The 13,101-nt window shown below is 40.7% G+C and overlaps 1 protein-coding gene across 5 annotated transcripts in view; it reads left to right on the top strand.

The window, feature by feature from the left end:
* The window catches only part of NRXN3 (neurexin 3), a 1,617,293-nt gene that overhangs the window by 735,297 nt on the left and 868,895 nt on the right, over positions 1–13,101 (top strand). For all 5 annotated transcript variants that reach the window (XM_060166202.1, XM_060166193.1, XM_060166220.1 and 2 more), the window contains 3 exons: positions 159–540; positions 1,344–1,534; positions 2,333–2,506. In XM_060166202.1, the coding sequence (XP_060022185.1) occupies positions 159–540; positions 1,344–1,534; positions 2,333–2,506 (747 nt within the window). The remainder of the gene's footprint in view (positions 1–158; positions 541–1,343; positions 1,535–2,332; positions 2,507–13,101) is intronic.

The raw sequence follows: 13,101 nt of genomic DNA, 5'->3' as shown, positions 1-13,101 counted from the left end.
GACTGAAGCCAAGTCAGATATCTACTATATTGAGTGTTTTGTTTTCTGGAACTGAATACTTTGTGTGGAAACAAATTAGACCTAAAAGATGTAGTAAGGGTGCTATGACAAAACGTGGTAACTTCTCCTGTTTGTATCTCATCTGTGACTTTTCACAGGTACAATGGTGGGAGACCATACCCGCTTGGAATTCCACAACATTGAAACTGGTATCATGACCGAGAAACGTTACATCTCCGTTGTCCCCTCCAGTTTCATTGGCCACCTGCAGAGCCTCATGTTTAATGGGCTGCTCTACATTGACTTGTGCAAAAATGGAGACATCGATTACTGCGAACTGAAGGCTCGTTTTGGACTGAGGAACATCATCGCTGACCCTGTCACTTTTAAGACCAAGAGCAGCTACCTGAGCCTGGCCACCCTCCAGGCCTACACCTCCATGCACCTCTTCTTCCAGTTCAAGACCACCTCCGCTGACGGCTTCATTCTCTTCAATAGCGGTGATGGCAATGACTTCATTGCTGTTGAGCTCGTCAAGGGGTACGTGGAAGAGATCGCCTAGTTTATACTAAATGTCTTAGCTCAAACCCTGAATAAAATATGCACAGAAAAAACTGTCTATTCTACTCTCTACCCTCTATTCCTGATTCATGCTCTCATCCCCATTGATTAAAAATATCTTTGTAATCATTAGGACTGGAAGGGAGAGAGATTCATGAGTTTGTTTAAAGATCTTCTTCTATAACTCAATACTGTCAGGCTTTTTAATCTGAAACGTAGTCCTTTAAACCTATGGGAAAAAAAGCTTATTTTTGCAAAAGAGGGATAGGGTATGTGTTGCATCTATCTCTGGGGCAGTATAGTCTGCAACCACCAAATTTATAGGAAGAAATGAAATACAGATATTTTCAGTACTACCATTAGCCCATATATGCAAATTTTAAAAAGCTGTTCTTGCTTCAAGATATTTTACTACTGTGTGTTGGGAAGTAGTCAAAACAAAAGCAAAAAATAGAACAAAACCCAAAAAACAGATCCATGATTGACTGTGAATTTAGATGTCGCCCCCTAATGTTTTGGAGTGTACCAGCTGTACTGCTTTGTGTCTCTGGATTTTTACTAGGTAGTGTTAAAGAAATGGATTCAATGAGTACAGAACTCAAGTGAAGTCTGGTAGAATAGGAACTGATTATTTTTATATTCTTAAATCAAGCTTTTAGTTATTCTTGCATGATGCCAGTCTAGCTTGGGGGTTTTGAAGCCCCCAGTGCCAGTTATGTATACATTGCCTTTAAACCACTGCAGGGAATCTCAAGTCATTGGGTGCTTGTGGTTCCTCCTAGGTACATACACTACGTGTTTGACCTTGGAAACGGCCCCAATGTGATCAAAGGCAATAGTGACCGCCCCCTGAATGACAACCAGTGGCACAACGTCGTCATCACCCGGGACAACAGTAACACCCACAGCCTGAAAGTGGACACTAAGGTGGTCACTCAGGTTATCAATGGTGCCAAAAATCTGGATTTGAAAGGTAAACCTTGTAAAGAAGTTTCTCCTTTTTAGAGCTTACAGTGGAAAGACTGTTTCCAGAGGTAAACTACAGTTTAGGAGCGCCATGCATTTTTGATACATCATACATAACCTATTTTAACAACATTGAATTATAACATGACGCAATTTGTTAGTTTTTACTTCTACCACTCCTTAGGGATGGTTTGTTTTCTCTGTAAACCTTGGGCATGTGGGAGCTGAGTGATGAGGGGATAAATGTCAAAATGTGGAGGGATCATAATACAGAGGAAGGCATGTAGGTTTTGGAATCTCAGCTGAGTCATTTACCGCCTGGGTGACTTTGGTAAAATTTCTTAGCCTTGTTCAGCTTCTATATACTTTTTTTTTTTTTTTTTTGCAAAATGAGGATAATAATTGTTACTACCTTTCTGGGCTATTAGGAGTTTGGATGGAATAGTGTCTATAATATCCTCAGCATACTATTGGTAACAAGCACATAAAAAGCACTCAGTAAGTGGTTGCTTTGTTGAAAATGTTGTTAATCTTTACTTCGTCATAAAATGGGAACAATACCTACCTCATAGAATGGATATAGTGATTAAAATTTGTGAGATGATGTGTATAAAATGAATGACACATAAGAAATGTTAGTTTCTTCTTTTTACAATGTAGAAACTCTGGTAATAATTTTGTTTATGCTGTTCCCCCCCAGCTGTATTACCATTATCTAGTATACAGTCTAATGTGACTTGGCTTTTGTTGACGTGGTTTCCATACCATTTACCCATTTGCTTTTACTACCTATTTTCCTTTCCAGGTGACCTCTACATGGCAGGTCTGGCCCAAGGCATGTACAGCAACCTCCCAAAGCTCGTGGCCTCCCGAGATGGCTTTCAGGGCTGTCTGGCATCAGTGGACTTGAATGGACGCCTGCCAGACCTCATCAACGATGCCCTCCATCGGAGTGGACAGATTGAGCGTGGCTGTGAAGGTACAACCTTTTTCTTTTTAAGCTACATTCTGTCGCAAGCCTCTTTGCTGCCTCTGCCAGTGCCTCCTTCCTTGGTTTACCAGTCCCCTCTCATCCCATTCACTATCTGACATTGCATCACCACTGATGTCCTCCTGTCACTGGCTGAGTATGTCAAGACATGTGGCACAGGCTCCAGGAATGTACAATATGTTGGCAGATGTCTTTCATACTTGCCATAGAGGACCTTTCCTGGCGTTGACATCAGGCTTCTCCTGACTTGTGCCTTTGCTTCCAGCATGGCTGAAAGGGTATCAGGGACTTTTATTTATATCTTAATACACAGGGAGGTACAAATCAGAGACTTTTATGTGAGAGTCACCATTAATAAAATATTTCTTATGTTGCTAATAGTGACTGCATCATTTAATGAAAACTGAGCAGAAGGTAGGAAAATGATGTCAGAATGCTGTGATGGAGGAGGGGAAGTGACAGTTACTGAGCACTTACTAGATGTCAGGCGTCATTTGGCGGTTTCTTGGTGTGGTGTAGTGGAACAGCATGGGCTTTGATGTTAGAAAGACCTGGATTTAGGTCCAGGTAGTAGTTCCTGTTGGCTGTGTGACTTTTGACAAGTTACTTAACCTCTCTGAATGATATCTTCCTCATCTGTAAAATGGGACAATGAAACTTACCTTGGAAGGTAATATATATAAGTCAGAGATATATATAGAATGCCTGGTACATATATAGTAGGTACTCAATAAGTGGTAGGATTATTATTTACAAACATTATCTAATGTGAGACATTTAATAGCATTGCATGACCACCCATGCAGCACAACAAACCATGCTCACCCTCTTTCTGTAGATAATCCACTGTCTCTTGAGATACTAACTGAATTTTATAGGTCATTTGAGTCCAATAGCTCTTTACAATAAAAGCTATCTAGTTTTAACCAGCAGGGGAGAGCAGACACATTTTCAGCCTTCCCCAGACTCCTTGGGTAGGCTGAAAAGGTGACTCGTGTCTAACTTGAAAGGCAAAGAGGATGATCTGATCAGTCACCAGGACCTATGTATTCTTTTGTCTGATGGAGCCTCATGTTTTTTTGTGCAATATACTGTTTTCTTGTATCCCTCATTAATTTACCACATCCAACCTGTTCATTCATCTTCTAACTGTTCAACATCATTTATCACTCCTGTTCTTAACCAGCTTCGGTCCTTCACTTGCCATCATAAAGCACATTTTAATAAAAGCTTCTAATCAGCTTCCCAGGCTTATTTGTAGTATGGAAGTCATTTTCCTTTGCCTAAGGGTCAGTTTCTTGTTACCAGTTTGCACTAGTAATAAGGCCGCTTGTCCCTATAACCCTCTCCAGTTTTCTTTTAGCCAGAAATAGTTCTTAAATTCTGTTAGCCAAATACGTTGTGTGTGTACAGGAGGGACAGGAAGTTGGGAATCACCAAGCATTTAAAGCAGCCGCTTTGCTTTCTTCTCCTGAAAATGCACAGTTTCATTCAACTCAAAAGTTTTTGTCTTATTGGCCTGCTCTTAGTTCTTTTGGGTGTTAAGGGAAGTCCTGAAATTGGTGCGCCATTTGAGAATTAATTTGAGTATACTAGTTTAGGAGATTGTGGAATGACAGAAATTCCAGTTTTCCTGGAATAATTAATCACATCTAGTAAAATCATAATCTAAAAGCACATATTCAAAAGTATAAGGCTCTCTTCAAATGTTAAATATTTTTATCATGCCATCGGTTTTGTAGATTTAAAAGTCAACAGGAATCATCCATTTAACTCCATTGCAACGTCGCCTGATAGAAATATAAGTCATATACGTAATTTTAAATTTCCTGGTAGCTGCATTTAAGAAAAAAGATACAAAGTAACAGGTAAAGTTAAGTTTAAGTTTACATTTTATTTAACTTAACCTAATATATCCAAAATATTATCATTTCAGCATATAATCATTATAAAATTTTTAGTTAGACATTTTATTTTCTTCATATGAGCCTTCAAAATCAAGTGTGTATTTTGCACTTGTAGCACACCCCAGTTCAGACCACATCTTTAAGGTCCTCAATAGCCACATGCATCTATGGCTACTGTATCGGAGGCACAGTTCTATAGAGTATAAAAATTGGGGTTGGGCTTCCCTGGTGGCGCAGTGGTTGAGAGTCAGCCTCCCGATGCAGAGGATACGGGTTCGTGACCCGGTCCGGGAAGATCCCACATGCCGCGGAGCGGCTGGGCCCGTGAGCCATGGCCACTGAGCCTGCACGTCCGGAGCCTGTGCTCCGCAACGGGAGAGGCCACAACAGTGAGAGGCCTGCGTACCGCAAAAAAAAAAAAAAAAAAAAAATTGGGATGTAAGGCAGTAAAGCTGTAGCATTTGATTAAAAGGAAGTCTAAACCAACCTTTATAAAAGTGGATTAAAATGTACAGTGTAAAGGTGGAATGGACTCCACTTACGAGAGCTTTAGGGGAAGTTGTGGGAGCATTAGGGAAAAGAAATTACCCATCTGATTGGAGAAAATGTTCCTATCCCTGCCTACAGCTCTATGTGCAGTTTGGCATGACTCATCACATGCATTAGGGTGGGTTCTGACCTTCCTCTGAGTATGGGTGATTGTTCAAAGCTGAATATTGTGGCTTGCTGGCTCTACCATCCGCATCTATGGCAAGTCCTATGGGCCTAATAACACTGCACTCTATTGCCATGGAGATAATTATGATGGCTACCCATGGAGCATTATGACCACCCCACTGGGTGGCATGAAGTGGAGGATGAGTTCTGAGGGAAGAAAGCCCTTGTTTATTGTACACAGATGACTTGGATAATTAGCCTAAGTGGCCAGGAAAAATGGCCAAAAAGTGGGTTAAGGCATAAATTACTGTCATTGGAAGTTTGCACTATTGTGAATAAGCCCTTGTAAGAGATACCAGGAGCTTTTTAGGGCACTATGGAAGATGATGGGGAGGGAAATGAAGGGCACGAAAGCTTGGAAAGACTGCAGAAAAGTATCATTCTCATTGTGAATCTCTACATAGTACCGGACCCTCAGGAAGGCCTTTGACAGTTAGGCAAGTCACAGGAAACAGAACACAGTTCTTGATTTATCATTTCTATGCCTAGAATAGGAAACAAGTAGGGGATAAGGATTCATTACTAAGAACTAAAACCTGAATCTTGTCACGATGGTGAATGTGTTTTATTTTTAACATATTTGGGGTACACAGGCTAGGATATATCATATGTTCTTATATGTGTCAAAGTCATTGATAATGACGCAAGATCCCCAAGTAGCAATTGGATTACTTTCTGTATTATATCTAATCCCAAAGAGTCTGGAATTATTTTAAAGACACATTAATCCACTACTCTTTGGCTCTTGATTGTTTATAGTAAGAAAGAAAAAAATATTGAATTAGGTTTTTATTTTATGTTTCTAATATATGCAGAGTATATAATTTAGAAATTAAGTGCAATTTCTGGACAGCCTAGCCAACATCTAGCTGTGACTTGCAACCTCTCAATTTGGACTAGGACTTTTTATAATGTCTGATTCAGTACTTGGCTGGTAAATATCTCTTTCTATCTTGAGGCCAGCTTTGCTGCAGAGACCAAGGCATGTATTGGCTAGAAATCCGATTCCACAACTGCAGACGGTAAACATCTGAGAGAAGCACACGTGCTTCATTTTGAGACTGGTGTAAATAAATAAAAAGGACATTGGTTTGGTGCCAATTTGCCCACAGCCATTTGGGTTTGGCTACATTTTTATAAATTAAGCCAACTGAGATTGTTGGTGTTCCCAAATCACCTTCATACAAATGCCCAATTCTAGTGCCAAATTCCTTGGTGGCATTTTCAGGAGGTTACAAGGAGTGCTCCCAAGCGACTCTTCCACACTTAACTCCTAAATGTTCAGAATTATTTTTGTGGGCTCCGTCTGGCTGTGCACACGTGTCTTTCAGTCTGGCCATGTAGTACCCTTATTTCTTGATGTTTATCCTGACTGATGGAAAATCATTTTTCTGGACCATATACCTTGGGGTTGCCTGTATGGTTGTGGGAAGGCTCTTGTAACCACTGCCTGTGCTCTGTCCAGTCCAACGTTTCCCTGCCCCTGCTCTGCTGATGTGGCTCTGATGAGGCCTGCTCCACCCTGGTCTGTGCATCCCCTGTCTGTGCTGTCTCTGGAGAACCTGTAGAGCATTTCAATTGTCTGTTCGAGTGGTGTTGATTATGCCGATTGTGTTTTCATTTCTGTAATGTTACCCTGGTTTGCTACCTCTTACTAACCTCTGGTTATTGTTTCCGCCTTTTCTGTTCTTTTGCTAACAAAGTTGCGTTGACCAAAGCTGACCTGCAAGGTAGAGAAGGTTCTTGTTCCCATTACCACTTTGGACTGAAAGATGTCCTGGGTAACCCTTGGTATCTTATCTTTAGAGGACTTCAAGCTGTCATACCTCTTGGACAGCAGCGGTTATGGGGAGAGGGCTGAACCCTGTGTTCTTTATGAACAGTGGCAGAAAACCCAAATCACTGCATGAAAAATAACAACCAAGGCGAGGCGTCTTGGGGATGGGAATAGGATTCCATTTTGGGGGGACCAGAGAGGTTTGACAGCATCCTATATTGTGACTACCCACAGGCATATTAATCCACTTCTGGAAATGCCTCTCCAAGTAGTTACCATGGAGGGGTTGGCTCCTTTTAATTTATTCACTAGAGACACAAGACAGCACTTGGAAAATGAAAAAAAAAAAAGCCCATTTGAGTTCTTAATTTATTATTTTCTGGGTCAGGGAGGTCATTTCTCAGAGCAGGGCTTTTGAGTGCTTAGACGTTATGAAAGATAATGCCATTTTCTCTTAACTCATTTTAAAGAAATCTTTTAGGCATTTGGGAGATATTAATCTCATTAAAACATTCTAGAGTTTTATGTCTCCTATTGGGGATTTTGATTGAGCACTTTAATTTCCTGTTTTGTGATTCTAAAGAAAAAAGTACTCTTGGGGAAGAAGAGGATCTATCGATCTATTGATTTTACCCTGAATACCCTTTAAAATGCCTGCATGTTAGATATCAGTGAATATCTACTGCAGATACTGCTTCTTCTACCATTCAAAGAGGCACCTTGCAAAGTCTGTAATGGTTCACCTTTCCAGTCGTGTCAGGCTGCTTTGACTCAGAGTAGCAAGACGAGAACCTGCATTTTAGGTATCTTTCAGCCAATAGTTAAGGGGAGAATTGAGCCTTGGATGGCCTCTGCGAATTTGCAATCAGCACAAATTGTAAGAAGTGGTTAAGACAAAGGTACTTTGTCTTACTTTTTCACCTAAAAGATCATTTACTTTGCAGTGACTTGTTATATGTCATGAAGGTAAGCAGTACAAGTTTCTCTCTCGGGTGGATATCAACTAGATGAGGTCTCTCTAGCCATTTTACTATAACTCTTCTTCATCCCCTCTTAGCAGATTCACAAATATGCTAATATCTCATAAAACTAATGAAAGGAACATGCACTGGATTAGTACTTTGAAGTTCTAGGTAGCGGTACAATAGTTTTCAATTTCAAATATGTAGGATCCTTTCAGTAATATGGAAGGCTGTTGTTTTTAGACATTCTATTCAATTTTCCAAATAGTTCTACTCCATGTCACTCTGTAAATGGAGGGGAGAGAAAAGGGGACAGGATTTGATCTATAATGAGACAATTCAAGGTTGTCAAAGCTCTTTGTGACCAGATTTATTAGATAAAACTAGACAACTGCATCTCTCCCTAGACTTTACCGTTCTTCATGGTAGTAACTGTGTGGATTTTGAATCCCCAGAAACTTCCATGGGGACTCCATATGTAGCAAAATGATCTTAAAATTTCCATGCAAAGGAGAAATGGTTTGTAGGAATCATACAAAGAACTAGTTGATTTCTATGCCTACTATAAATTGTTGACCAAAGTGTAGGTATAGATTTGGGGACATAATAGAGTGTCTTAATTTGCTCATTTATAGAAGCAGTCTAGTCATCAGTATGGTTTTTATGTGATTACTCCATTGACCCAAACTCTCTTCCATTCTTGTAATGACTTAACAGTCTCTTTGTGGCAGGAGCCATTATTCTTTGTAATTATTCTGAGTCATCTTACTCCTTCCCAGTATTATGGCAAAAGACCTTTAGGATGTGAATGCCTTTCCCTTTTATTTTCCTGACATTGGGGTATGGACCATTACTCATGCTGGCTTTTTCATCTACAACCTGTGGGCACGGATAGGACTAATTAACATTAGGTGTGAAGGACAATAAAAACATGACAAAGAAATGAGGCAGTCTGAAAAGTAAAGGCACATCATATTCATAAGGAGATATAACAGTGGGTCTAGGAAGTGGCAAGATGGGTCGGGGCAAGTCAACAGCTTTAATCCTCTTGTCATTGTGTTGCTGGAGTGATGTTTTTAAAAATATTTATTTGTTTGTTTGTTCATTCATTCATTCATTCTTCTCCAGTGATTGTGCTGTTCAGTTTAACAGGAACTCAGCTACTCCTGTGTATCAGATACTTAGCTAGGTACTGGGATTACAGGTGAGGTACAGTCTGACATCAAATAAATCCATAGGAGATCAGCCAGTAGCTACAGTGCAGAGTGAAAACTGCTATGCTAGAGTGGACGTGGAGCACGCAGTGTGTCTGCGGAGGAGGGCTGCTGCACTGTGTAGGGTCATGATGATCATGGTGGCTAGTCAGGGGATATTTTCTAGGCAGAGTTGGAACTGCGTCTGAAGGGCAACATGTTTTAGATGGATGAGAGGTGGAAGCTCACTTAAGAGCTTGGCCAGTTTGGGCACCTACAGGAAGCTCCATTGGGCTGAAATAACACTCATGTGGGGATGTGATATATACAAAGCTGGTGCAGTAGGATGGAGACGGGTGATGGCAGACCTTTTGTGTAAGGAGTTGGACTTTACCCCAAGGGCGCTGTAAGGAGGACAGAGACTTGGGTCAGAGTTTCATCTTTTGAAGATCACTCTGACACCAGTGTGGAGAATGGATGAGGAGGACAGGAAGTGGAAGCAGAGAGTGGTTAGGAGGGAAGTAGCATATTCCAAGACGGAGGGAAGAGGTGTGAACCTGACAGTTGTTACTCTTGTGGGCTAAGAAGATAAACATGTTTCTCTCTCAGATGAAGCCTCTGAGGAGTGAGGAAGAAAAGGAGCTTTCTCTCCTATGTATTTCCCTCCCACCCCTTCAGTGTTGCTTTGTTTCATAGCAGTTGCTTTTACACATCATGACCAAAGGTGTCAGGGAGGAACTTGATTGACGGCCCTGGTTTAGGTCACACTTTGCATCCCTCCAGGTTAAGAGAGGAAGTAGGACCTCCCCTGAGGTCCATGGGAAGTGTTGCATTGCTGAGAGGTACAGCCCCTTGAACCTCAAGGTCCCTTGAATAGAATAACAATATCCATGGACTTTTCAGAAGTAATTTTCTAATTCCTCTTTATTTGCAAGAGGGGTATTCCTAGAGAGGAAAAGATTCCCTAAAAGCATGTTCATTTAAGAAAGGACCTGCTCAACTATAAAAGAAATATTAAGTTTGATCTTTGGGGAGTGAGGCAGGTGAGTCATAATCATGAAAAATAAAAAAAAATAGCTCTTTATTGGTTTAGGGGATTAATCAGAATATCCTCTCCCTGCTTTCCATTATAATGCCCCTTAGCAGCTTCTGTCTTTGGAGTTGATGGGCTTCTTTTCTAGAAATGTAAGTTGTCCCTCTGCCCAGATGATGGGCATGTGGGTAGGAGAGGGCCATGTATTAATCAGATTTGGTTCCAAGTGCTGCGTATCTTAAGTAAGTCAATAAATGTTTTGAGTTTGGATACCTTGAAGACCCACAGATTCTTTCAAGTCATTTTAGGTTAAGAGTTGGCATCAGCCAAAGTCTTCTAACAGGTAATTCTCCAGCTTTCCTTACTGTGAGGACTATAGTTCCTCACTTCATTTTATCCAAAGCTAAGAGATGTATTACTTTCTCTATTGTATTTTGTGTAGTAAAGTATAGTGTTTGACCTCACAGAAGTCAGTTCCTCAAAGATGGTTTGCATTATGGGAAATAATAAGAGAGACAGGAATTAAATGGAACTTTCCACAGTGGTTTCTGCCTCTTGTCTCTCAACGTTGCATGACAGAGGTTTTTCACAAAAGAACTGTAACTATGACTTAACTACCTCAATGTGTTCATTTCTGCAGTCCTGACCAATTACACACCCAACTAAAATGGGTAGAAATTGATTTTCCTTTCCAGCGGAATTGAGAATACCCTTTATTTTGAGGGTTTCCTTAGTTCACGCACATGCTAAGGGTATTGTGTCTCCATGATGATGACAACCTTGCATGACATATTGTTATCGCCAGTTCATGGATGACTTTATAGGTCTTATATATGTTATCTGATTCAATCCTTATACCGTGTGAGGTAGAAACAACTTCTCCTTTATATAGATGGGGAAACTGGGGCTCAGAGAATTTAGGTAATTAGCCCAAGATCACATTGCTAGTAAGTAATAAAGCTGTATTTTAAAACTTATGGCCTTTCCCCTACTGTACTATATGGTGTGAGTCTGGATTTGCATATTTCCAAAGCAGAAGCAGTACAGAGATAACCAGAGAGTGTCCAAGTGTCCTCCAGCTGACTTTATGATAGCTGGTTTTCATAGCAATACTATTTCACTAAGTTCTAGATGATTTGTGCACTATGTTCATTAAAACAAAGTATTTTAAATTAGCTGGCTTTTTGTCCAGCCTGGCCTTAGAAATCCCTTATCCCTCTCTCTCTTTTAAAAAATTCCCTCTACTGCTCCAACAAGCTGCTACATCAGTGCTGAGAAAAGAAGGAAAAGCAGAAAATGAGGTCCCAGTTTACATTTTCTGAGGCAGCATTGACTTTTGAGGACCTGTTCATGATTTTAAAGAGAAGGGATGATCTAATCATTTGACCTATATTACGCAGGCACCCTCTGAAGATAGGGTGGATTGAGCAAGAAGGCTTTTGATGACACCATTCTCTCACCGTTACACACGCTCCAACAAGGGCAGGTATTACTGTTACCTCTCTTGTCTGGAAGTGTCACCTGGGTAAATTGCTTTACTCACCAAGTATAATTACTCTTCGCTGTTCATTGGCCGTTGAGGGAAGTGCTGTGCTAGAGCTGGCACCAGCACAGGAATTTTCAGGAATTTTGTAAGCTGCTTGGCATCATGTAACACATATTCGCTTGAAATTGGCTGTGGTGGGAGTATTTTACGCCGTGAAAATCAGCTTACATAAATGTTACAGATCAGGTTTTATTATTATTTTTTTTTTCCCTCGGAGTTCTAGTTGTTAACAGGAACACAGGAAATCAGAGGCCACTGGAGATAAAGAACTCATGAAGGCGTCTTGGTTTCAACCAATTCCCATGCCTATCTTGACCTATTTTAACTCATTGTATGGTGAGAGGGCTGAAGTGATTGAGGAGAACCGGGGTGTTATTGAAACTGTCCCCATGTCCCACAACTGTTGGATTTTATTGTTGGTCTTTTTCGCTCAGCGCCCTAACCAAGCAACTGTTTTGAACGCTTGCTTGAGGAGAGGAAGCCATAAACACCTGAGCATGCTCGATGAGCCCTGTCTCAGTGCCTTTCTGAGCATGAGCAAGGCATAGGTCCTGCCCTCAAGATGAAAAAGTAAGATCTTGGGAACACAGCTGCTCTTAGGTCTTTCTGCCAATGAAATTTTATAATAACATTCAGGACCCTGTTCTCTGACTTTGCTTAATCTTCTGTAAAGTGGGAACTAGAGCATTCACTTCTCAGCTGGCTCTTTATGAAGAGGGATGCTTGACACATTTAAGGATCATTGCTTTCTTATTTTAAAATTAAATAGAAGTGAGTTGGGTTTCTGCCAATTAAAAGGGATGAATCTTATGTTGCCTGTAAATGCCTCCCTTTGGAAAACCCCAGAGGACCCAACACTGTAAATGTAGAAGCACTTTGAGAGCTACAGAAGTATCTTTGTTGTAGGGACCAATACATACTTGCAGCTAAGTAAGGATAACCTTATCCCTAATGTCAAGAATACCTTTCATGAAGCCTCAACGCTTTAATTCTTATATTTTAGCAATAGAGACTGTAGGTTGCTCAGGAAGTTGGTAAGGATCTTTCACACATACACACACGTGCACAGATACATATATCTATGTATATTCATCTTCCTTTTTTTGTTCTTTCTTTTTTTCTTTCCCACTCAATTACTGCTCAGTCATCCTTCCTCTATGAAACAATGTAAATTTTAAAATGTAAAAGCGGAAGGGTTTGTGAGCTTACAAACGTGGGAAATAAAATTGAACGTGGAAGATATCTCTTTAAGCAGCCCGTGGCAGCTCGCATACAGCTTCTTCCCATGGCAGCTGGGCCTTATATGGGGCCAGCAAACCCTTTGACTGGCACAGAGTTCTACCGTGGTGACGCTTCACAATCAGGTTCCAGTCACAGATTCTAAGCCCTTTGACAAACACCTCATGCTGTGTGATTAAAGATGATGAATATTGTTAAACCAGCCCCAC

This window comes from Lagenorhynchus albirostris, chromosome 1 (assembly GCF_949774975.1).
Source record: "Lagenorhynchus albirostris chromosome 1, mLagAlb1.1, whole genome shotgun sequence".
Taxonomy (NCBI): Eukaryota; Metazoa; Chordata; class Mammalia; order Artiodactyla; family Delphinidae; genus Lagenorhynchus; species Lagenorhynchus albirostris.
The sequence above is the reverse complement of the archived record's forward strand: the minus strand, read 5'-3'. Positions and strand labels throughout refer to the sequence as shown.